Raw genomic sequence first — 26,723 nt, forward strand, 5'->3', positions numbered from 1 at the left:
ATGACTCTATGACCCTTGATTTTATGAAGTGAAGGGCTAGGGACATAGTAGCTCTTCAGGCTATCAAGGTGGAAGTCCCTAGGCTATGTGCCCATACATAAATGACACGTTGGTGATAGGTGGACCATAAATGTCACTTTGGCCAAAGCTGGAAGAGACCTCCATCCCCTGCATTCACTGTAAGCTTAGACTGAGAAAATGTCTGGTAAATGGAGATCTCACACAGTGTTCAGCACAACTATGACCTGCTAGGAAAATTCATTTGGGGGATTTACATGGAGAATAATACTTTAACAGTAACACGTGTTAAACTTGAAGTGAAATTATCACTTATTAATTAAGTGATGAAAATTAGAAGGTTTTCTTTTGGTTCAGGTTACTAAAATACTACCAACCAAATTGTAGTAAATGGTATTATTTGTCATAGAATTGTTTAGGTTGGAAAGACCTTTACAATCATTGAGTTCAGCACTGCCAAGGCCACCACTAACCATGACCCTAGGTGCCATATCTACACATCTTTTAAATCCCCTCCAGGGATGGTGACTCTGCCATTTCCCTGGGCAGCCTGTTCCAGGGCTTGACAGCCCTTTCAGTGAAGAAATTTTTCCTAGTATCCAATCTAAACCTCTCCTGGTGCAACTTCAGGCCATTTCCTCTCATCTGCTTTGAAAAAAGGTAAACATAAAAGATCCCTTTAAAATGTTTGATCAATCGTATGTTTTGAATACTTTTAAATTGTGAGCATCCATATGTAAAGCTTACTAAACACGCCCAATTCTCTATTCTGTATGGTGCATTTTTAATCAGGAGTAGCAGTTTCCACAGTTGTGCCATGCACATAAACCATTTTATGAACACTGATGACCGGATTTCTTAGTGTGGCAGAAGTGACATGATGAAAACTATTATCTATATTCCATATGTTGATAAAATTGACATTTAAAATATTTAAGTATTTTGAAATGTATGTGAGATTTTATTTCCTTCCCATCTAATGTTAATATTGCAGGAACATACCACTTCTGCCTTCAGGTCCTTTGGGTCCATCTGCAGCTATGCATTTTCACCTTTGAAGAACGCAGTGCTTTCATTTGTAACCTCATGCTGGTCAATGACTTTTTTGGCTCAATGTAAAAGGAAGACAGGATCGGCGGCTGTGTTTGTACACCTAACGCTCCAAAAGGAATTACCTATGTATCTATTCTACTACCTTTTATGAAGCAAATCATCAAGAAAATTCAAGTTGAATTTTCAATTTTAATGTTTGCCTGAACAAACAGCAAACCTGTCACCACTCTAAGAGCTACTATAAGCAAACCACCCCATATGAAAAATGCCTTAACTCTGTACCCATGCAGTAAATGAGAGAGACACATGAATGACTGGAATGAGAAAAGAAACAGATCAGCATTTCTCATGACATCACAAGCTACAGACTAAGATCTACAAGCGTGACACCACGAGCACCTTTCAGCACTATTTCCCTTCCAAAAATCTGATTACCTTCTTGATGACGGAAAAAGATTTTACTTGCACATTTTTATTTCATGATAATGCCCTTCTTTAGAAAACTTTCTGCACAACTGCTTAAGTAGGTGGCTCCAGGCTAAATATTCTTGCCCCATCATAGGGATATACTAATCCCATTGCTCAAATGGGAAAAAAAGGAAGTTATACAGTTCAGGCAACCCATTCATATCCACTTGTGCACGCTGCCCATGTGGCTAATTCTTGTGCCAGACTGGGGAGACTTCACAGAAAGTGAATCCCACACCAAATTGCCATTACTGTACCCTATCCATGCTCCAGCTCTCCTCTAATGCTGCCTCTTACCTCCTGGACTAAAGCTGGCCTCTCTAGAGGATCACTTCCTCACCAGTGATCTCACCCAGGAGGGGAGTTTGGTTAGAAACTAAGAATGGGAGATGGGGCTTGAAAATTACAACTCCAGGAACATCATGGTGCTTTTCCAAGGGGATTTTTTTCAGGTTTTGATGATTAGCATTTTATGAAAGGACATGCAAGAAAGGAATGTTTAGTAATATATACACACACACATATATATAAAAAAGGTTGTGGGGAAAAAAAAATCTCATTTTCAATTAAATAGAATTTCAATAGGAAAAAAACCCCAACCATCTATTCAGCCTGATACTTCTACAATAAGAGAGAATTGAAGCTTGCAGAATATAATTGACCAGCATGGAATTTTGCCAGGATACCAAGATAAACATAATTACTCATATTAAGAGTGTTAATTAATTGTTTGTGAACACAAAAAACTGGCTGCTTGGTTTTATAGCTCATTAGAAAGCCAACAATTCTATTAGACATTGTCCAGTAGCCATCCTAGGACCACTGAGCTGTAACCACCAGAAATCTGAAACTAAGCCAGCAGAAATCAGTGAGAGGTCAACCACCAAACTCAAGCTCCAAGGAAAAATATAGTGATGACTAGTAAATGAATATTAACACTTTCTGGACAAAAGAGGACCTTTTTTTTTTTTGTTTGCTTGTGTTTTCTTTTTTTTTTTAGGGGGTAGGGGTTTTTTTTGTTGTTGTTATTGGGGTTTTTTTGTTTGCTTTTTTATTTGTGTGTTGGTTGGTTGGTTGGTTGGTTGGTTATATAAATTATTCTATCAAAGATATCTTTAAAAACCCCAAGGAGCTGCCAGACAGAGTTAAGCAATATTAGTTATGAATCAGTGACCTCAATATATGCTACCTATGAGACATTATGCAATTAGAAGTGTAAACAGTGATCTCCAGCAGCTTCCTTGGCAGAGCTATGCACAAGCACTGTGATAGTCAGCTTCACAAGAGCGTGATCCGCACCTGCTGGGGGTTATTGATTAACACGGGGAGTGCCTGCATTCTTGGCAGACAATAACTATATTCTTACAAACCGCTGATGGGCTAAACAAGCTATTAATGACAGGTTGCCCTTCACCATTTAAAACGGAGAGACTCTGCCGCTTGACCACAAGGACAAGCAGGTTATTGCTTTGAAATGTTATACAAAAGACACAAATGAGGCGTCTCTAATGAATAAACCACAAGGAAGGCTCCATGCTTCTTATTAGGAAGAGCTATTAATAGAAAACAGGACCTATTCAGGGTTGCAGATATATAATCCTCTATGACAAGGTTTCTCCAGTTTGTTAAAATTTGTTATTCAGGAAAGGAATTGCTGAGTCTAATTCAGCAAATAACCACCTAAATTCTTTGAATAAATGCTTCTGAGCTGACCTAAGTCCTGGTGGTCAGCAGGGAGTGCAGCTGTGGAACACTCACACGGTCAGGCAGACAGACCAGACAGACCTTCCACCCAGCAAGCAGCAACTGCCACAGCTCCTCCAGGAGGGCCAGCTCTGACTGACTGAGAAACAGGCACATGGACCTGCTGGATAGTTCTCCAGTCTACAAAACCAGCATTTCTGTTTATAAGAGCATGTTTTTAAACTGGAAGCATTTCCAAATCATGGAATCATAGAATGGTTAGGGTTGGAAAGGACCTTTTTTTATTTTTAACAACAGTTGAGATACTACTTTATTGCACTCTGGTGTGTTGCTAGATGCTAGATACCAGGATGGCAGGACCTACTGAAACATGGGTAAGCAGTAAAATAGGCTTCAACTGATTGAATGGGATATGCACACAGATAAATGGGAACATACAGACCCCATAGAAATTATACGCCAAACTGTAAAACACCCCTTTCTACCAAAGGGATTAGATAACAGATTACCAACACAATTATAAAGAATCTTTTTTTTCTTTTTCTTTTTTTTTTTTTTTTGGGGTGGGAAACTTCCTTACAAGTATTTGGAAATGCAGCAATTTAAAGCAATCATGTGGCTTAATTCTTCCATGGAACGTCCCTATAATCTGTTGGAGTCCAAACGGTCTTTGTGAACCTATCTGACATAATGTTGAGCTATACAACAGTTTCCAGCATGAGTACTCCCATTTCTGGGTGTCTTGGGAAACAGTTAATTTCCTTGAGTAACCATTCTCAGGACGTATCTTCTAAGATCACAGAACTCTCAGACCTGGAGAATTTTGACACATCTTTCAGAGAAATACAAAGCAGCTAACACATTTAATGAAGTTAAATTTTTATTCCAACATATAGCGAGTTACCCTGCAAAGAAGTTAAGGCAGCATTGCTCTAAAAAGAATCTTTCCAGTTCATTTTCCACAAATCCCAGAGTAGCCCTTACAACCAGTGTACCCCACTCCTGGTCCACCTACTCCCACTAGGCAAAACCCATCGAGCCTCTTCGCCTGCACCTGCGGAGGTGAGGTGACATTATAAATCCGACCTGCAGCTCTCGCTATCGCATCACTCCCGATTTAGAAAAAGTACCCGTCATGGTCATCTGTCAAGACTACAGCATCTTTATAATGCATTAGAAAAATTCTCTGAACCCATCAGATTACAACTACCTGACACTAGCAGAGGAATGAAACATTTTAAAAATTTAAGAGATTCAACTAGCATGCAGGATACCAATGGAACTAGTAAACAAGATTAATTTTCAAACTGCTCCAAGAACTATTCATAACTCTCAGCCATTTATTCTATTTACAGATTCAAAATACTAGTTGCAATGGAACATTTAATATGCCACCATTATAAAGAGGAAACTATTGACAACTATGCCGGAATATACATCCTTTTCATCCTGCTGTTACTCCAAGAAGATATTGGTACACAAGCTCCTACGAATCATATTTCCCAAGTGATTCCCAAAATCAAAAGCAACAACAGAACAGCAATTTTTTTTTCAAATGCTCATTCAATACACTATGATATTATTTTAACAGGAGTATAGAACAGTATATATTATTTCTATATGAAAAAATTAAATATTAAACACTTCTCATGATGTACTGAGATATACATGCCATTAATCGCAAATATTTTGATTTAATGGGATTTAAAAATCTGTTAAGATGAACTACTTAATGTTCTGATGATTGCTGATACTAACATCCTAGGCTCAATGAGTTTCAGACTTGTGACAATATTGTATTTTTTCCAGTTTTGATCAACTGATTAGTTTTTAATGCTAAGTATGCTTTGCCATCACTTGCGGTTTTAATATGCTTACTTAAACCAAAAATATTTTGCACCTCAATTATTATTTTCTACTGCAGCACTGAATGGAATTTAAGTCAATACATTATTCATAAAGCAAAGACAAGAGAACAAAACAAAGCTATGCACTTCTTTCAAAGACTTCAAATTACTAAAACGTACCATATTTATGCATGCAATATTTGGTAGTGTGTGTGTCTTTTTTTTTTTTTTTTTTAATCACAAGTTTGTTGTTTTCAGATCAGGATATGCCAAAAATCCAACACCAAACAATTTTTGTTTATAATTAAGGCAATCATCAATCCAAGGATTGTAGTCCATTTTATTTCATCTCTACATCAAAAAAAGTAATTTAAAAAAATTAAAATTCCCTTGAAATGGTAAGATAAATGAAAATGTAAGTGCCTTCACATAATAACAGTAAGCTGACCCTCTGGGAAATGGTTGACTTTCTCAATTCAAGGTATTCAAAGCTCATTCAAAAGTGTTCATTTGGAATGCAGATATCAAAGATGATGCAAATGTTCAAGAGAAAATTAAAACTTACCAGATGTTCTAATCCAGCTTTGATGTTTCCAGAGTCCCTGTAACAGAAGAACAAAAGTTCTAAATAGTTGCTAAACCCTTGTCTACAACAATTTATGTTTAACTCAGAAATGTCAAAGCCATGTAATTTCTTGAGTATGTAAAATCTTTTACTTTAATATCTTAATCACTGCAACACCTAAAAAGTATTAACTATATTAATTAACTTAATGCACAACTAGATTTAAAACCTCAAATTTTACCTGCCTGGAAACTGCTATAAACTCCAGCCATGCAAAAGGAGAGGCATTTAAAAAAACAACATTTTTAACATAATTATTCCACTATTTATACTGAAAATAATAAAACAAGACCGTGCATAATGCAATTTAGCAAATCCACATTCAGTGGCTCATGGTTCTGCTTTGCCACTACTTCAATAATAAAATTCTGTGACTATTTACAAAGGTGATAGACTGAATAAATTGTATAATAACTAACAAGGTCATGGCAAGCATAGTGAAACTTTGCACTTGACTCCTGACAGTTGAAAAACATACAAATGTACAGATACAAAAATGAGAAGTAATGTTGCATAAAGACAGCTGCAAAAAAACTGGACCAATTTATCAGAGTAAAAACACTGAAAAGCAAGGAGAATTCAGAGTGAAAATTATTCCTTAACAAATCCTGATACATACAAAAATTAGCCTGAAAGAAATGTGAAGCAAAACAAATTTTAAAATCCTTAAAACCCAAGCTACTAAACAGAGAGGCTAATTTCTGCTTTCGTCGACTTCAGGTTCCACCTGCTTCCAAGAAATGTAACTGTACCTCTTGAGGAAGATGTGCTACAACAATGGCAAACAATGAGAAACCACCCCACAAGGGTTACAGTGTAATATGTATTTCTAATATTATTTTTTCAACAAATTATTCAAAAATATCAAACTACAGGAGCAAGAGACCGAACCAAATTCCTCATTCCTTTAAGTGTGTGAGACTGAGGCTTCCATTCTCTTTAATGCTTGCTATAGGCTGGGAAAGGTATAATGGGAAGTTACACCAAAGAATGTTTATATGTATGAAATTTTACTAGACACTGAATAAGGCTACATTAAAGTATGCATTTTACCACCTCGCTGTACAGTATTTTGGACTTTTCACAGAAAGCTTTTATTTATGATTTTATACAGCTTTCAAAAAAGTCTGCTATGTACCTTTATTCTATTTGAATGTATCATGAATGAAGCAAGAGAAAAAGATGGAGAAAAAGATGCACTTTCCTTACACCACTATTCTGTGTTCCCAAACCAGAACTTATTATTGTGTTCAGAGAATATTTAAATAGAAATAATCTCCCACATCTATTTTTGAGGTGCTAAATGACCTTAAATAATTAAATTACTTTGGAAGCAGGATCCAAGATACAGATGCTCCCAACTACTGGTATAAAACCTGCCCTGTTAGTGGTCTGTCTCCTGCGCCATCCGTGTCATGACTTCATCAATATTTGTGCAGCTCCTTTTTCCCTGTGCTGAAAGCAGACTTAATTCAATTATAGGTCTCAAAACTGATAAAAAAGGTCCTGAAGTGGAAAATGCGAAGAGATTATTGGCAAATGAATAAAGATTTGTATCGAACTAACACACAAGAGTACAGCAGGGTTGGTTTTTTTTTTTAATCATTCCCTGTCTTAGGTCTTCTGGGAACAGTAAGTTTCCCTTTCCCTCATGCAGCACATCGATTTCTGAATTAGACTGCAATATTAAATAATTAATATACTTGCCATGATTGATGTTTTGCATTAGTTGAATATTAGGTTATCAATCAAAATCCACTTGGTTTAATGTAATAATATTGAAAAAGTGTCACTGGCTGTTCATCCAATTTGTAGTTGAGGCAGCACAGATAGCAATATTGGTGTAACGCAAGGCTCTAACGCAGGAAATACAGCGGTTGAACATACATAAGGCAAACATTATCAAACTAACCAGGACAAGGTTGAGGTTGTCCTAAATAAACCTTGTGGCACCTGTCACTTCCAATGAAAACCTCCTTCCAGCTGGAGGCTGCCGTGCATCAATCAGTGGCGACAACTAGTGAAGCCAGGGCATAATTTTATCTTCCCAGTTAAAAAATAATTATACAAATAACACTCCTGTTAATGCTATATTTCAAATTCTGTGTTATGCAAAATCAGATCTGTTGCCACGGCTCGTTTTAACACACAACCTTAGATGTCTACCAAATACCTTAATCATTCTTACTGTAAAACACCACAAATAAAAGGCAAGAGCAGTTTTATGCACATCCCGTATTATAATACTCCTATAAAGGAATACCGTAAGAAAGTTACATTAATTCTATATTATTATCAAGTATTAATGTTTTATCCAATTTTTACACCACACAGTTCCCAACAAGATACTTATTTTCCTTTCCTCCTGTCCCCAGTGCACCACATTTATTCTTTCAGTTTGTTAGGCAAGCTTGGTTTTATTCCCAAGTCTTAATTCTTCCCACCAGAGAAGCTCTTGAAATGTGTTTCCCCACTCCAGTCAAGACTTTGTGCTGTAAAATACTAGTTGATGTGCATATATATATATTTTAAAATTGTACATTAAAAATAGTAAGAGTAATTCTCATGCTAATCTATATGTTAGCTTTTGGTAATGCCAGGGGAAAAAAATGCAGCTACATTTGAATCATGGTCATGAGGGACCTGTAACAACAACAAGCCAGGTATTCCATTAAGCAAGTGGACCCAGCTTTTCAATTACTTAAACCCATAGCATAGGTAACCAGGTGAGATACAGTTAACTTATTAGTGCTAGTTTCTTTGCCAGTAAACTAAACTAAAAATACTCACTAGCACTTCCTGGAGTATTCTGCAATTTTAAGAACATATTCCAAATGAAAACTAGCCAGTCTTGCTCTTGATTTCCTCTCAAGTTGTCAACTCATTCTCAATACTTTCCTTGTATTTGTAGTTAATAGTATCCTTTGCTATAGCTTTTCTGTTAGAATCCATAGGCCATAGAATAATTTTATGGATTATCTGGATAAAATGGGATAATTCAGGTCGCAGAGCCTCTGTAGGTCTGTAGCCCTACAACCTGCCCACAGGAGGTCAGCTCTAAGGCCAGACCAGGCTGCTCAGGGTTTTATCCAGCCTCCCTGGGCAACTTGTCTTGCTGATTTAATGTCTTCACCAGGAGCATCTTCCCTTTTATCTAGTCCAAAAGTCTCAGTGACCTCCCTCCTCATCAGGCTGGGCATCTGCTGTCAGGTGCCCTCGGAGCCATCTCCTCCAGTTTCCCAGGTTCCCTCCCAGGGCAAGTGCTCCAGCCCCAGACTGTCTCGGTGGCCTGAACTCCACGCTAAACAGTCCCAATACCTGATTTATCTCCTCAGAAGCCAAATGAATAAATAAATCATCTCATCATTATCAAGGCCTTTGGCAGAATCCCCTCCAGTTCCACAAAATTAACTATAAGCTGCAAAGAAAAAGGTCGTACATAGCATCTCAGGTCAGGCTGCACTACACTTTCAAATAAAGGCCTTTTAACTCCACTCTTCGTGAATGCCAACATGTTAACGTTGTTTATCAGGCAGCATTATGCCAAGTGGTTAAAGATAACTTTGACAGAGTTCTCTCACCCTAATAATATTCTTGGATCAATCAACAAGCACATCACCTAATCCTTTCAATAATGTGTCAAGTATAATTTTAAATTAACCCCTTTTTTGTCCCAGTATTACTCATGGATTAAGAACCTCACAGTTAAAGATGTTCTTGGAACAACTTCATGTTTTCTTGTTCTTTATCCTCACATTAACATGCTTCTCTGCTTACTGTCATGCAATGGACTTCCCCACAGGTCTTTGGAGTAGCACACTATTTTCTTTTGCATGTTATCAATCCCCACTTGTATTCTAGATAAACAACCTTAAGTTAAAGAGCTGAATCTCTTCAGAGCTTCTTTATGAACTTCAGCAGGTAACAATATATTAAACACTCACCAATACAAGCAACACAAAGCAGTATAAACATATTACGCAAAACCTGCTAGAGTAGTGGTCTTGAAGCTTTTAACGGTTTTTCTAACTTTTATCTCACATGCACATTTTGGAACAAGGTATTGTGTTTGCTCATACACACAACTTAATCACAGCTGAATGATTAGCCTGTACAATGCGCTTGTGACCTTATTACCATTTTGTGCTGCACTTACGTAAACATTTAAAACGTGTTATATTCTGTAATAGCTTCACCAACTAATTTTAAGCTCACAGAACAGCCAGACATCAAGAGTAAAATAGTCATTGCCAGATCATGCTTTTGCCCAATTCCAGAAAAGAATAAAAGGCTAGTATAGGAAAAAGTATTTTCTGTCAGCAGCAACCAGAATAAAATCACACAGTTATTACATTTGCACAGTGACTATTCAGAAGGTACTACGTATTTGAAGTTTTACCATGAACTAGCTTGAATTGCATCTTCAGAGTCAAAGTGTCCTGGACACAGTTTTTAGAAATGGGTACCCCCATCACATCCCACTAAATTTTATAGGGTTTTTCATATTGTTGTGTTTTCTGTAAAATTATAGGCTAATATTTCCAAACCTGACTCCGACCATAGATACTTATTTCAGTAGGCTTTGAAAGGCACAACAAAGATTACATAAAAATCTAAGCCCTATGCCTGTCCTCTCCTTCAATACTACCTTCAAGAGGACAGTGCTGATAGTCCTAAGTGAACAGGTAAATTCCTATTGACTTCTGATGACAAGCTGGTCTGATACCACATCAGTGGTATGGCAGAACTGCTGGCAAAGACTACACAATGTGAAGAAACAGAACTCCAAGAAACATGTTGTTCTCCAACACTACTACTTAAGCTCCTCTCGGCTATAAAGAAAAGTAAGGCTCTGTTTTTGTAGCCCTAAGTGGAAATGACGTCAAAGGGAACATATAAAGGAAAGAAGAGAAACCCATAAAAGAAAGCTATTCCCTCCTGCCCCTCCTTTACAAAGATGAAAGAAAAATACTTTGTAGTTTTTTGAAAGTACCCAAATAATGTATGCAAACCATATTGCCAATAACTAAAATAAAAATCTTTGCAATCTACTACTTACGCATGTTACAGAAAGACCCTCAGTACTACATGTACCTCACAATCCCTTCACAGTTGTAATGGCTTTAAGAGCTGTGGCTCCTTCTGTCTAAAACCCTGTTTTGTTCCATTACTGGAGATCAAACTAATCAATAAAATGACTACAAAATAAATCAGTGAAAATAATTTAGCAGTGTGATGCCAACATCAGAGAGGCTACGGGTGAGAAGAAACACCAGCAGAAACACCAGTAATCCAGCTGTTATTCTGATGGCACTAAGCATTCAGAAACTAAATAAAATATATTAGCTGAGAATTTTCTTTTGCACATAAGAGCTCAGCAAGACAAGATATAACTAAACTAGTAATTTTATGCTTCTCTAATTTTTTGCGCAGAACAAACTGAACCAAAAGAGCAAATGGTTAGGAAATCGTACAGTCTGCTAGGAAAAGCATCCATGATATTTTTGAAAAAGTATGGAATGTTGTTTTGCTCTTATTTACTATCAGATTCAAATGATCTGAAAATGATCCTGAAGTGTAAACACTCTAAAGCTGGTGGTGAAGTGCTCTGTGGCTCCCGCGCTCCGGTCATCCAAATAATTTATTCACTCGGGAAAAAAAGGTAGGAAGTTTGGCCAATTACCAACAAATTTAAATGTAACAAAGACTCAAGAAGAACATATGAAGGTCACTTATCAAAAGCAGGAAGAAAAGCAGAAGTTACCCCCGCACACAAACACATACAGAATAACTGGGAGCTGCTGAAGAACTCAGCAGAATATAATGCAAGGTAAATTGAATCATGCTAAAACCAGGGACTTTAAATAGGACACAAGGTGAAACAATTTCCATAATATGTTATCCTAGAGAGAAGAAAAATCAGTACCCAAGAGACCTTATTAAATATTCGGGGGGGGGGAGGATAGATAACCCTGACTCACAGAGTAAAATTCAAGATTTCATGCAATTTAAATGAATACTGAAACTAAACTGGGGGGAGGCAAGGAAGAGGGGAGCAGGAGGGAAAGACAGAGGAATAGACAGTGTTGATAGAATTAATATTTTCAAATAGATCCTACCAAAAAAAAAAAAACCACAGAAAAAATACAAAACAAAACCAAAACAAGCAAACAAACAAACAAAAAAAAAAAAACACCAATGAAAACCAAAAATGACCAAACCCTTTTTCTGCGTATTTCTCAGGTAAATATGAGCCAAAATAACTACCTCAAAAGCTCCCAATTCTGTTTTACCAAGACTTCAGGTCAGATATGGAAATCCCATAAATTATCAAAGAAGGTTTCTTTATCCTGGTTTTCATTTCAAGGCATTCCTCAGATAAACCTGGCAATTCAAAGGACCTTAGAACGTGTCAGTCCTTGGAGGTTTTTTGTTGGGTTCCCCCCCAGCACTTCCCCTGGATTTTGGTTGGCTGGGGGATTTCTGTCCTATGCTGTGCAGAGGGTTCCCTTCACAAAGAGTAAAACCTTGTTAACAAACGTTTGCATTCCTAACAAACATAAGCAATTAAGCTTCGGTCTTTGGAATGTCACTGTCTCTGTTAACCAGTCTTAAATAAATTAGACAACTTTGGCCTGTTTTACCTTTTCTGTAATATTAGTTAGTAGATATTCAATTAAAACACATCCTGTAGGTTAAAGTGTATGAAAACATTTCCATAATGGACATTAGAGGTAGTAGGAAGTGTTGCTAATTAGCCTCAAAGTACAAACTAGATTACAAAAGTAGCAAAAAGCCCAGCAGTGTAAATGCACAGAAGGCTGCACTGAATATTAAACAAAACAGAGCAAGTTTTAATGTTGGTAAGCATAACTATAGTAAAAACTCTCCGGACTAGTAAAGAGTGTTACAGGTTAATGAGGAACATATAAAGAGTGCACAATAATTATCATACCTAACACCTTACCATCTGTGTTTGGATGACTGCAGAATATAAACACACTTTATCAGCATTAAGTTGGAAACTAATTACACATGTATTTCTATTAGCATACTGTTAAGATAAATATTTAAAAACCTGGTATTTTCCTCAGCTGCACTCAACTCTCAGTACTGAAGAACATTAAATCTAAGTCACTGAGAAAATTTAAATGTTCTAAGCAATAAAACAATTTGAGTACAATCAATTTTCCATTTTCAGAAAGCTTCTAAATCCTCCTCATTCACCCAATTACTACTGTACTTAACCTAATGAAATTTGATTCTGTAGGAACAATACTATTCTTCCACAAATTTTTGAAAAATATAAGATTAAAAACTTCTAGACAAAGAATAAACTCCTAGAGAAAAGATGCAAATAAAATTACTATCATAATCTTTTGGGTTTTATTTGCAAGTATAAAACTGAAAAACAAAAGCATGGAACATAGCATCTGTCATATCAGAATATAAAAAGATGATCCTGGCACAAAATGAAAAAGCTCTAATTCATTTGCAAATCAAGCCTGCCAGTTCTATTTCAAGCTGGCGGTAACTGTCAAGAGTTAACAAGATAATCACTTTCAATCCTGCCTTCAATGGTACATTACACTGTTATTCCATTCAATAAGGCCGTTCTTTGGGGCAGTAGATGAATGGTTTTCATTTCTAACTCACACAAAAAGTTGCAAAAAAAAAAAAATAAAAAAAATCCATGGGGCTTAAGAAAGAAATCCCTTTATGGGCATTTATCTGCCGGCACTTGCTTTTAGGCAAAATGAGATATTTGGATACATTGGTGTCCATTCACTTCCTCTGTTCCTTCAGGCCCTCAGTCTCTTGATATTAATAAAACAAAAAAATTAAAAAAAATAAAAATCACACCAAGCCTGTTTTGTTTGGTTGGTTGGGGATCTTTTAACCTGTCTATGCACATTAAACAAGTTATGCAATGACGTTTTGTGAATACTTCAGGAATACACATCTCAGTGCACCACACTGAAACATCATATTTTCGTATTTGAGAGGATCCATCCCTGTCTAAATCAATTAAAAACTGTACAAAAAATAGTAAATGCTCAAGAAAATTGTGCTTAGGGAAACAGTAACTAGGTCCTCATTGCATTTTTAATAAAGTTACCAATTAAAGACACGGCCTATGAAACAAGTTAATCTAGAATTTGTTTTTAAAAAAGAAAAATAAATTATTCTGTTCTATGCATTCTTCCCCAAAAGACAAAATAAAAAATAAAACAAAACAAAAAAGCCAAACAAATGAACAAAAAAACCGACGAAGAAACAAACCACCACAAAACCCTTCACGCTTTTGCTCATTACTCAAAATTCCTACTGTAAGATACCACCCCTGCATGTTTAGTCTGCATTGTACAGTTACACATTCTATTATTGAATATTCTACAACCACAATTTAAATCTTTTATACCAACTTCACAAACAAGTCGCTAAATCTTTTCCTTCTCTTTTTTTTTTTTCTTTTTTCCTTTCCTTCTTTCAGTTCCGATCGATCTTAGTTCACAGAGCAAAGCCAATCTCTATATTTAATATCTTAACCAAGTTAAACTTACCCAGCTTCAAGTCTGTTGACCATAATCAATGCCAACAAGCACACTGTGAACACCCATGTGTAAACATATTTTATTTACTTTTTTCATCAGCATAAATAATTTTCTTCAAAATCACCACCTTGCCAGTCACTTCTTATGCTACTTGCTTGCTTTACAAAGACATTTTTTACCATCTTTATCATCCACCACTACAAGTCAGAGAACTTTTTCCACACACCCCCAGTGCAAATGCTTCTTTATAGTAAGGGTTTCTTTTACAAGAAATCTTAACACCAGAAATTACTGGCAGACTCATAGGCTTTGGTTTTGTTCTTTGCACTTCACAAGTTTCTTCTGAGGTTCTAGACAGAGATGTTCTTATAATTAAAAAAAGAATACTGTAATAAAACTAAAAAATATACACCTTATTTACGTAGCACTAGTCAAACACAGTAATTTTTTTCTGCATTACTGTCCCTCTTTCCTGAAAAGAAACTAAAAATGAATTAAAAGTTCACACACTTTGGAGGTACCTGGAAAGAGCACAAAATGTTGCACTTAAAACACCAATTACCAGAAACTGAACAGATGGATTTCAAATAGCAGGTCATGGCTTTAGGTAAAACTAGCACAGTCCGAAAAAAAAAAACCAGAAACATGCCATACAAATGTGGAATGTGTTTCCTTTCTCTCTAGACAACTGCAATAAAATGCCGGTACTGCTTAAAAATATACAAATTAAAAATAAAAACAAAAATACATATCATAGAATCACAGAATGGTTTGGGTTGGAAGGGATCTTAAAGATCATCAAGTTCCAACCTCCCTGCCATAGGCAGGAACACCTACCACTACAGCAGGTTGCTCCAAGGCCCATCCAATCTGGCCTCGAACACTTCCAGGGATGGGGCAGCCACAGCTTCTCTGGGCAACTCGTGCCAGTGCCTCATCACCCTCACAGTAAAAACACAAAAAACCCCAAAAATTAACAACAAAAAACCCAAACAAAACTCCAAACCCCCCTCCATTCTGTAAAGCAGACATTCAGAGTGAAAAGTAAACATAAAAACCAGGGTAGTTCTTTACTAAAGGTAGGCATTTATTTCTAGAATTCACAACTGATTCATTTCCACAGCTCAGATAAAAGATCAGGGTGACCCAACAAACCCTAGGACACTGACATTTTATGGCCAAAGACTAAGAAAGGTAGTTTCACATTTCCATTCCTTCTGAAGATGTGTGCGCACTTTGGCAACCGTGGTCAAGTTCAGCTGAGACCCACAAAGTGCCACTTTACTGTAATTCCACTGCTTATGACTGCATTTGATCCAATTTTAGCACACTGAAACCTCATGCTTTTTTAAGCATCACTGTTGGGAGGTATAAAAATCCAATTTGTAAATGCTTTTTCACTGTTCTTCTTTGTGTCCCTGCAGTTTGATTTTGTCTCTTTACTTTTATTTCTTTATGTTCTTTCATCTGGCCTGAATTTATCTCCCTAAAGAACACAAGGGCACTCTCAGAATATACTCTAAATGTTTAAAATATGTTTAAATGTCAGACAGGCACAGGTTTTCATTCCTACATATGGCAAAAAAATTTCCTTCTCCTGAAAAAAAAGCAGATCTACTTATCTCAGAATATTGAGTTTCTGTATCCTCAACTACTTTGGCTAACCATGTCATGGTTTAACACAGCTTGTAGCATTTCCAGTCATAAGACAGTTGAGTTTCAAACAGTGTTTCACAATTAAACCAGGCACTTTAATAATAAATCCAGATGATTTACCATCACTATGGTACTGCAACCATTTTCAGTTCAAATAAACACACCAGAACTATTTCTGAACGGTACAATTCGCATCCTCCGCTATATCTCCTCAGCATGCAAATGCATCTTATCCTACATCATGCTGGAATTTTGTACATGTTTTTCAATATTTTCAGGTTTATAAGCTATGGAGAGCATCACAAAGATCCTTTTAAGCAGAAGACTCACAGATTCTTCTAAAAGCCCATTCTGTTAAAGCCCAGATGAATTCTGAAAGCATATTCTATATGAAAAAGATTTCTTTAAAGTCTGACTTCCAGTACAAAGAATGTTGTATCTTCTACTAACAACTTCCAAGTTGGGCTGTGTTTCAAGACAAACTTATAAAATTTAAAAAGGTAGAGCTCAAGCTGTTCAAGCTTGATAAGAAATTAGCTCCTTGGCCGCAAATAAATTGAAAGAAATAATATTTCATTAAAATAGAAAAAATATAAATTGATTGGCAAATCTCAAACATATCTGACCAAAACCAAGCCTCATAGCCAGTGACAAAAACACCTGAAAGTGCTATATTAATGGAAAGGTTAGAAAAATAAACCAAGCCAAAACCAGGTAACTGAAGCTCCTGAAGAAGATCCGGAAGAGGAGATTGACAGGGATCACTAACATGGTCCTATTTAGAACATGTTCCCACTTGTTTTTACAGCATTCAATCTAAAACAGCGCTGGCTACCTGTCTGCTAACAGATCATGAAATACTGTAAAAGCACTCTGAAATACCTGCAATAACAATGATCAGAAGCTGAAGCGCATCATGATGATAACATTTCAACATACAAGTAAAAGACCTTCAGAGTTGTCAAAAAGTCTGTCACGCTTGGACCTAGTCAGAGAGGATTTGTACCTAATACAGCTACAGCGAGATTGTAGAGAACAGGCTAATTTCCTTAAATTATCAGACAAGGCAAACAGTTCTCTTCATTCCAAGAGCAATTAACTCTCCACTAATTCAACAGCAGCACTAGATAACTAATAGGTTTGTATCTTGCTTATTTGTTATTTCTTTCTCCAGCATTTGTAATGGCCTCTGACTATATAATTTACAAGTCTATTATTATTTGAGAACAATTAATCAGTGCTAAAATTTCTTTTAGTCTTGTGCTTATTTCACATCTACTTCTCAGAGAGGGACTTCAGAAGCAATAGATGTATTTTCAGGACATCGCTATGCCTGTGTTGAAAACACCGATGCTGTCTAGAATTTGATGTCCAAAGTGTTATGGTGAGTTAAGTAAACTGCAAGTTCCAGTAAATAATTATATATAGTTTTTGAAAAATATTTTACACAAAAAAACCCCAACAACTCACAAACCAAAAACCCCACAAAACAGATAATGAAAAAAAAAAAAAAACAGTAATGCTGTCTAAACACTTCATGCTGGTTGACTTGCACCAAAACCTCCTTAACAATTAAAGTGTATGAAGCCTTAAGTCTACTGTTCTTACCACATCACATTGGTCTTACTCGTTTCACTCTCCTAAATGCTTGCTTTCATTAATACGCTTTTAACCTTTTACTACCATGCAAGACTAACATCATCTATTTTATTTGGCATTTATCATTCCCAGTAGTTCACAAAGAATGTCTCCAGTGAAAATGGAGAGCAGGACTGGCTTTGCAAGATGGAGCAAACTGAGAAGTGGCCAGCCAAGGTCTAGACCAGAAATCTTGCTAGGCATCTTGTATTTTGGCATTCCTCCAATGAAATTAAAATAATTAGTATTGCACACTACCGATTCACCACCAAGTGGACCAAAATTAGAAGAAAAGAAAAAATATAGAACGTCTCGTTCTACAGCCAAGTTTTCCCTCAAAGGTTATTTTTCTAATATAAAGCCAAGAGATTCCTGAAAATATTAAGTACCACAAACATGGCAGGCTCCAAGGAAACTTGGATCTGAAGCAATTTGGAGCTTGAAGATTAAAACCAGCACTTCCTATTGTACCTGCAAATATTAGAGGTAAAAGTGAAACATTCTACAAAAACAACTTCTGAACAAATAAGCAGCTAGATCCTTCAACAGCAGCAATTTCTAGAGGACTCACAGACCACACAAAAAGCCTGGAAATGTGGCTGATCAGGCTCATGACTGAGCAAGCGCTTCTGGTGGAAAGAATTTCTAACCTGCAAAAAAATCCCAGTGAATATCCAACAAGCACCTCAAGTTACAATCCTAACTAACAAACCACGGCCACACATTGCAAAGCCTGTTTCAAGCTCTCAGCAGCACTGTTCTTTGGTCTTCTCTAGGGAGACAAGTTGGAGCTAGATGCTTATTAGTCCATAAAAGTTACTTTAAACCCTGTATTTTTAGCTGTACCTTTTTCAGTCCACCTCAGTTAACATCGCTTAGGACAGGAGACACGCTGAACCTACACAGACCTCACTCAACAGACTTTGTATTGACACAAACCAATGAACTCTGCAATGGAAATGATTTTATCTGATCACACATCCCCTCCAGCACTCGCCTACTCAGCTGCTTACGAAGGACTTCCTGAACCATTACAGACCAATGGTCTAAGACAAGCCAAAAGTAGTGCTGGTTTACATTAAAATGTTAATTTTTACAGCAAGGTCAGACAGACAGTTAAAGGTGGTAGCTGCAGACATCCTAGAGTTAGTTGCCCCTGTGTGTGAATCAAGCACTTATATTCTCTCAAAAGAGGAACAGACACTAGAGCAAGCAACCTGTTGACTAACAGACAATTTTGCTTCTCCATAATGCTACCAGAACTAAGGACTTTTCTCTATTGCAGTACTGTTCATACTTGTCTTATTTCACTCTAAGAAATCTATTCTAGACAGTCTTACTGATGTTAAACAGAATAACATGAATATTTTTCTAACTACTGCTACTATTAAAAGACCATGTTGAAGAATATTGGAGTATTTGTGCTCTGAAAGAGATTAAAGCCAGACTTAAGGAAAAAGAATAGAACAGATTCAGAATACAGAATGACTGTGCACACTGATGGACTGATTTACAGAAATAGCATATTGATATTGCTGGGAAAAAAAACCCAACAAACAACAAACCAAACAAACCAACAGAAACCCTAGAATATTTGCTCTTATTCTAGATTTTCTGTATTGGCTGAAAGTTATAATCACAATATACAACATTACTGTGTCTTGCAAAGAAGCCCCAGAAGCCAGTATCCTCAGAACCTGGAACTGTTCCAAGTAATCAAACACATTCATGTAACAATGGTCAGGACCAAGAGGTCTTTTACACAATGTCATGACGGGATAAGCCACCTACTTAACTTTCTGTTCAAGCAAGATATTGGAAAGTTATGTGAACATTTGCGCATAATAAATTTCAGTAATTCAAAACAGGTTAGGATGATGCTGCAACAACATAAGCAAACAACGTATAACATTTATATATATATATAACATATATATATAAATATACTTATATATATATATATAAAAAACCTCCTTCATCTGGTCATTGTGGCTTTCAGTCAACAAGGTCAGCCTGCAAGTTTAACATTTGGATAGGAAAGTGTTACACCAATACCAACAGATAATGGAAGAACTGGAAGAATCAACTGAAGCAATTTAAAAATAAAGTTGAAAGCCTTGTACCCACATGTAATACAGGGAATAGTTAGCTGTATTTTGCTGCCCAGCAGCAGAAAGAAATACAGCAAAACTAACACCTAGGGTAAACTGAAGTGTTCAAACTGTATATAAGATGGGTGAAATTGCTTCAACCATAGAGAAAAAATTGCAAACTCTGCCTGATATCTGGGATTTAAGGTAGACTTTCTTGTACATCTGCAATGACAGAACTTGCACAAACCAATGGAAAAAATATCTGCAGAAGTTCAGTCTTTGCACATATGACACAGCCAACCACGTATTTCTTGGTATACTACAAAAGCACACATCACAACACCCCCCACCACCCCCCAAAAAAGTCATTTTAAAGGCTTTACTTTTGCCCATTGTATGTATGGCACTTATGTCATTTATCATGACTACAGTAACGAGAAAGTCTGAAATTAGCACTCTCTAGGGCATCTATACACTTGCTGGATGTCAGCAGTTGCAGTTGTTGAATGACAAAAAGCCAAGTGCTGAGAAATAGTTAAGAATACTGTAATAGCCCAGCACCAGGTAGATGGGGTATTTTAATTAAAATATAGACCCCGAAGTCATAGCCAAGGGAATTTACTATCTCTTGAATGTAGAATTGATCTGAATGTAATTACTTTACTCTTTTTAGCTCTGTTTGACTTTGAACTAAACATCAATTAGTGCACAAACATAATACTGCAAGATCTGTTAACTCCAATACTGATTTTTCCATAAAAGATCTAAAGCAAATTTATTGGCCTCCATTTAATAGCTTTCAGCAATCACAAACATCACACATGAAAGCTCAACTTCCTTTTCTGATGGTCACTTAAATGCTTAATTCTCATGATAAAACTCTCTCAGTCTTAGTTTTAAAACCCTCAAATTAGCAAACAAGACACCACATAAGATATGCTATAAGCATAGGTCTTCTCTGAAAAGCTGGGACCTTCAAGAGCTTCAGCTGCGATACAAGCCATTGAGCCATGGCCAGTATAAGCTAATTTGAATAATCAATATGACAACCTTATTTTTCTAATGCAAACAGGATTGATACAGTAAGGTGTCTCACTGCCACATCACAGTCATGGCCTCTTTTAACCCCTAATTAGATTTAGGTGATTATCCCTGCTCTTCCTTACAAGTGTACAGCCTGGATAAGAGATGACAAAAGCTATCTGCCACTTACTCAGCCTTTGCAGACTGCAGGTTATCCAGGGAGATACAGGGTAAGATCAGCAAACAATTGTTATTCATATCATCTACAGTTTTAAGATAGTCACAGTTTTCCATACATGCTAAGTGGAAATAGCCCAGAGCATTAGGTAAATGCAAAACGCTTAAGAACATCAGGGTTACACAGATGGAAATTCAAGGTGTTGTTAGGGAATTATGTTTAATTCAAATTGGTTGTCACAAAGAAAACTATCTAGCAGTGATTTTAGTTTTCAGACAGGAAAGACTGAGTTTTCAAGAGATTGCTGTTCATTGTTTATTTGTGTGTAACACTGAGTATTTTACATAGCTATTTCTAAAAAATAAAAAAAAAATAAAAAATCAAACTTAAAACCAGCAGTCCCAATAGAATTACATAGCTAAACAAAGTACTGACAGAAAAAGATCTATTACAGAAATGTAATCACATTTCATTTACAAGAACTCTTATCTCAAGCACTTAAACATAAAATTTAAACAGTTTTCCATTTTATTGTACTCAGTATTTGAGCTAATAAGATATAAAAGTATAATCATGTTAGCAACATTTCTATTGCATTAAATAAACACAGCACTAGATTAAAGGCAAACCAGGAAAAAGAAAGCATGATGTTGCATATAAAACTAAACACTTGACTTTTCCTGGCAGAAATAAGTATCACTAGTATCATGCATGAAAGCTGCCAACGTTAAAATTAGATATGTTCACAAAATGTCTACTCCCATACTGACTAAAAGAAAAAAGTATTACCATACACGTTATCCCTACGTGAACATGTTTAGGTTTCTTTTGAAAGCAAAAGAGAAGTAGTCCCTGTATATAATGTTTATTAGCAGGCTATGAGATCACAGAACTGGAAGGATCCTTCCTTCAAGCTGGGTGCAACCCACTCATGACTGAAGTAAACTTTTCAGAATTGTTTAAGAGACATTGGAAGGTGCTTCGAAAAGCACTGCAAGGTAATATATTTTTTTTAATATTGTATAACCTGTGATTAAACACCCCTTATCGGCAATACTCTGCATTCAAGATAGAGCAGACGACCATGCAATCTCTGTATTGCTGCTTTGGCTTTCACTCCCCACTGAAGAATTCCCGCTATGCTTCCCACTTTTTGGGTCCCTCCACACACAAGTCAGGATCTGAGGGCACCGCCTTCTCTTCAGTTACTCCGCCAAGAAGCTGCCCCGATGTTAAAGGAACTGAATATCAAGGTGACCTCTTTCATGCAGCAAACATGAAACAATATTCACCCTGGATTTTCATCTACGTACTGAGGCTTTTTACTTGTTACTATTCTTTACATCCACGCCTTCCAACACTTTGGGATTTTATGAACTTGTTTTTCCTAATAAGGGTACAAGATATGGTCACCTTGAACCATGCTGGTTAACAGCAATGCAGTACGGATGCGTGCTTCCTCGTGACACTTCATACACATGATCCCACTTGAACCATGCTGGTTAACAGCAATGCAGTACGGATGCGTGCTTCCTCGTGACACTTCATACACATGATCCCACCCTAAGGCCCCTGACATTTCCCCATTTTCTGTAAATGAAAACTTTAACAATTCATGGGATTTTGTGCAACATACTGTACATTTGAGCAGCCTTTTGAAAATGCAAAATTGTACCTGATTGTTACTATGCCTTTAAAACCAAACACTACAAAGGCTCTATCTGCTTGCCTAAAAATAACCAACCAAATAAACATGCGAAACAAGGGGAGTAATAATGAGAGAGAATGATAAGGTTTTTTACCCTGGTTATTCGAATTTGTGAGAAAATCTGTTTCTAGGGAATCTTATTTTAACTTAATTCCATTAAATTATCTTTATATTGTAGAATATTACACACTGTATTCTCTATAAAAGTTTCCTCTGGATTGGATAAAAACGGTTTAATTCTGAGAAAACAGGCATCATGAAAAATTGCTCCTGCTCCTTTCTAGCTGGTTTTGGAGTTTCTCATTGGAATGCTCTGCCTACCTGCTAAAAAAACAAACCAAAACATCTGACAATCTTTCCCATTTGCATACAATTACCAGTTACACAAGGGGAGCAGGGGTTTCCATACTGAAACCTGTAGTAGAGAAAAGGAAGGGAGAACAACCAAAGAACATCCATTTTAACAGGGCTGTTCAAGGCAAAAATTCCGTTAAGTCTCACAAACACCCCAAGGAGCCTTTGAACTCTTCAGCAAGGAGGGGTAAACTCCATCACTCGCTGCAGTTAGCAGCATGCCTCCTGCTCACCCAGGGGGGGTTTGGGTTTCAGGGTTTCAGCCTACAGCTTTAAGCCTCTCTGCTGCTGGCTGGTTTGCTTTCCCAGGCACCTCTCCACACCTGGCAGCAAAGAAATGCCCCAGAGCCCTGTTTTAGGAGTCACCACACACACACTGACAACCCGATCTGACAAAGCATCTCACAGAAAGGTTAGCGGAGGTCAGAACAAAGTGGAGAACGGGACCCAGGGCTGCAATGCTGCAGATACAAACCATGGCTACTCACTACAAATATCTCAAAACAAATCCACTGTAGGTGAAAGACAAGTCTGGCCATTGTGCTGTATCTGTTCCAGTATCTCGGAACTCCGCCTGTTCCAGCATCTCAGAACTCCGTCTGTTCCAGCTGAGGTAAAGGACCGCTGTCACAAAACTAATTTTTTTACTACTTCACTACTAATTATTTAACTAATTGACAGCATTTTGCCTCCCGTGACACACTCAAGTCACAATTGCTTCATAAAATTCCATTTTAAATCACTTTAATTTAAGCTTAATTTAAGCTTAAGATATGCGTGAGAGAAGCAATGATTTCTGGCAGTAGGTGACAAAGGGCCAGTAGGGTTAACCCAGATGGTGACAGTATCAGGGAATGTGGGATTGTACTTTTAACCTTTTTTGATATTTTTCAGTTTTCAGATGCTGACCTAATACAACTTCAATATATAACTTCATTAAAAATATATATTATCAGCAGTTGAGGCCTACTTTGGATTGCATAAATTGATCATCCTTTGGAATGTTTGCAAATCCACATGGAGCAGCCTCCATTCCACAGGCAGCAGCATAAATATATTACTCAATCTTAAGAATTCAAGTACTTAACTCTTAGGATCAGATTACTGATAACCATGTTAAATTTATCAAAATCTAGGAAGCTTTGTCACAGGAAAACTTCTCTCTCAGAGGAAGGTGAGAAGTACAACCTAAAAATAAGGCATCTCCATTATTCATAATATATTATGAATATCCCAACTAGAAGAAGTGCAGCAGGAGGGCCACGAGACATCTTTGGATGGATAAGGAGCTGCTGAGAAAAATTCAAAGGAAAAAAGAGACTTATAAAAGGTGGAAGCAAGGACAGGTGGCCTGGGAAGAATACAGGGATGTTGTCTGGGAAGCTAGGGACCAGGTTAGGAAAGCTAAGGCCCAGTTAGAATTAAACTTGGCCAGGGATGTGAAAGATAACAGGCAGGGATTCTACAGGTACACTGCAAATAAAAGACAGACTAGGGACAAACGTGGGCCATCTCCGGAAGCTTTCAGGAGAACTGGCTACACAGGATTTGGAGAAGGCTGAGGTTCTGAATGACTTCTTTGCCTCGGTCTTCACTGGCAAAGGCTCTGACTACACCACCCAAGTTTTGGAAGGCAAACACAGAGACTGTGAGAATGAAGACCTTGGGCCCACTATAGGAGACGATCCAGTTCGAGACCATCTTAAAAACCTGAACTTACACAAGTCCATGGGACCTGATGGAATCCATCCGTGGGTCCTGAAGGAGCTGGCAAATGAAGTTGCTAAGCCACTGGCCATCATATGTGAAAAATCATGGCAGTCAGGTGAAGTTCCCGATGACTGGTAAAAAGGAAATATAACCCCCATTTTCAAGAAGGGGAAAATGGAAGACCCGGGGAATTACAGACCAGTCAGTCTCACCTCTGTGCCTGGCAAAATCTTGGAGCACATTCTCCTGGAAGGGATGCTGAGGGACATGAAAAACAACAAGGTGCTGGGTGACAGCCAGCATGGTGACAGCCAGCATGGGGAAATCCTGCCTGACCAATTTGGTGGCCTTCTATGATGGGCCTACGGAACTGATGGACAGGGGTAGAGCAGTTGATGTCATCTACTTGGACTTGTGCAAAGCATTCAACACTGTCCTGCATGACATCCTTGCCTCTAAAGTGGAGAGATATCAATTTGATGGATGGACCACTCAGTGGATAAAGAACTGGCTGGAAAACCGCACACAAAGAGTTGTGGTCAATGGCTTGATGTCCGGCTGGAGACCAGTAACGAGTGGTGTCCCTCAGGGATCGCTGTTGGGACCGGTCTTGTTTAACATCTTCACCACTGACATGGACAGTGGGATTGAGTGCGCCCTCAGCAAGTTTGCCAATGACACCAAGCTGTGTGGTTCAGTTGATATGCTGGAGGGAAGGAATGCCATCCAGAGGGACCTTGACACACTTGTGAGGTGGGCTGATGCCAACCTTATGAACTTTAACCATGCCAAGTGCAAGGTCCTACACCTGGGTCGGAGCAATCCCAGGCACACCTACAGCCTGGGCAGAGAGGAGATACAGAGCGGCCCTGCGGAGAAGGACTTGGGGGTGCTGGTCAATGAGAAAATGAACATGAGCCGGCAGTGTGCGCTCGCAGCCCGGAAAGCCAACCGTATCCTGGGCTGCATCAAGAGGAGCGTGACCAGCAAGTAGAAGGAGGTGATCCTGCCCCCCTACTCTGCTCTTGTGAGACCTCATTTGGAGTATTGTGTGCAGTTCTGATGTCCTCAACATAAAAAGGACATGGAACTGTTGGAACAAGTCCAGAGGAGGGCCACGAGGATGATCAGGGAACTGGAGCACATCCCATATGAAGATAGGCTGAGAAAGTTGGGTCTGTTCAGCCTGGAGAAGAGAAGGCTGCGTGGAGACCTCATAGCAGCCTTCCAGTATCTTAAGGGGGGCTATAGGGGTGAAGGGGATGGACTCTTCATTAGGGACTGTAGTTACAGGACAAGGGGTAACGGGTTCAAACTTAAACAGGGGAAGTTTAGATTGGATATAAGGAAGAAATTCTTTCCTGTTAGGGTGGTGAGACACTGGAATGGGTTGCCCAGGGAGGCTGTGAATGCTCCATCCCTGGCAGTGTTCAAGGCCAGGTTGGACGAAGCCCTGGGTGGGATGGTTTAGTTTGAGTTGTCCCTGCCCATGGCAGGGGGGTTGGAACTAGATGATCTTAAGGTCCTTTCCAAACCTAACTATTCTGTGATTCTATTACTCAGAGAGTGCAGAGCAAAATTTTCAAAGATGTCCACAAATACATAAAATTGCAAGCATTTAACATCTAGGTCTAAATATCTAACATCAATTCACTGATTCATTATAACTCGAATGCTTAAAAAAGACAAAAATGTCGTATTTAGTAAGTTACTTATGGACACCAAGAAGATAAGTAGGATGGAGCACAGAATTCCCTGTTACTGGGATTCTTTTCTGCTTTCTTTCCTCTCTGTATCATGTCCACAACTGAAAAAAAATAAAGCTGAACTTCACTGCAAGGAAAAGCTGCCAAACAGCAAGAGCCTGAATGCAGCAATGAGAGCTAAAATGTCAGTCTGACTTTGTACAGAATGGAAAGGGAAAAACAGTGGAGATGAGCTGGAAGAGAACATTTTAAAGCTCTTAACGTGGTGCAATATGGAACTTTCAACATACCACTTCTGTGACTTTTTTTTTTTTCATTTACAAGTTGTGCTTGAACCTGTACTCTATTGAAAATAAGCAAGCAAAACCTCCAGTGTTTCCAATTGAT

General features: G+C 37.8%; 1 protein-coding gene across 4 annotated transcripts in view; it reads right to left on the reverse strand.

The window, feature by feature from the left end:
• The window catches only part of RSRC1 (arginine and serine rich coiled-coil 1), a 172,177-nt gene that overhangs the window by 92,440 nt on the left and 53,014 nt on the right, over positions 1-26,723 (reverse strand). For all 4 annotated transcript variants that reach the window (XM_065674698.1, XM_065674694.1, XM_065674696.1 and 1 more), the window contains one exon: positions 5,656-5,692. In XM_065674698.1, the coding sequence (XP_065530770.1) occupies positions 5,656-5,692 (37 nt within the window). The remainder of the gene's footprint in view (positions 1-5,655; positions 5,693-26,723) is intronic.

The sequence above is a fragment of the Lathamus discolor genome, chromosome 3, assembly GCF_037157495.1.
Source record: "Lathamus discolor isolate bLatDis1 chromosome 3, bLatDis1.hap1, whole genome shotgun sequence".
In the NCBI taxonomy this organism is placed as follows: domain Eukaryota; kingdom Metazoa; phylum Chordata; class Aves; order Psittaciformes; family Psittacidae; genus Lathamus; species Lathamus discolor.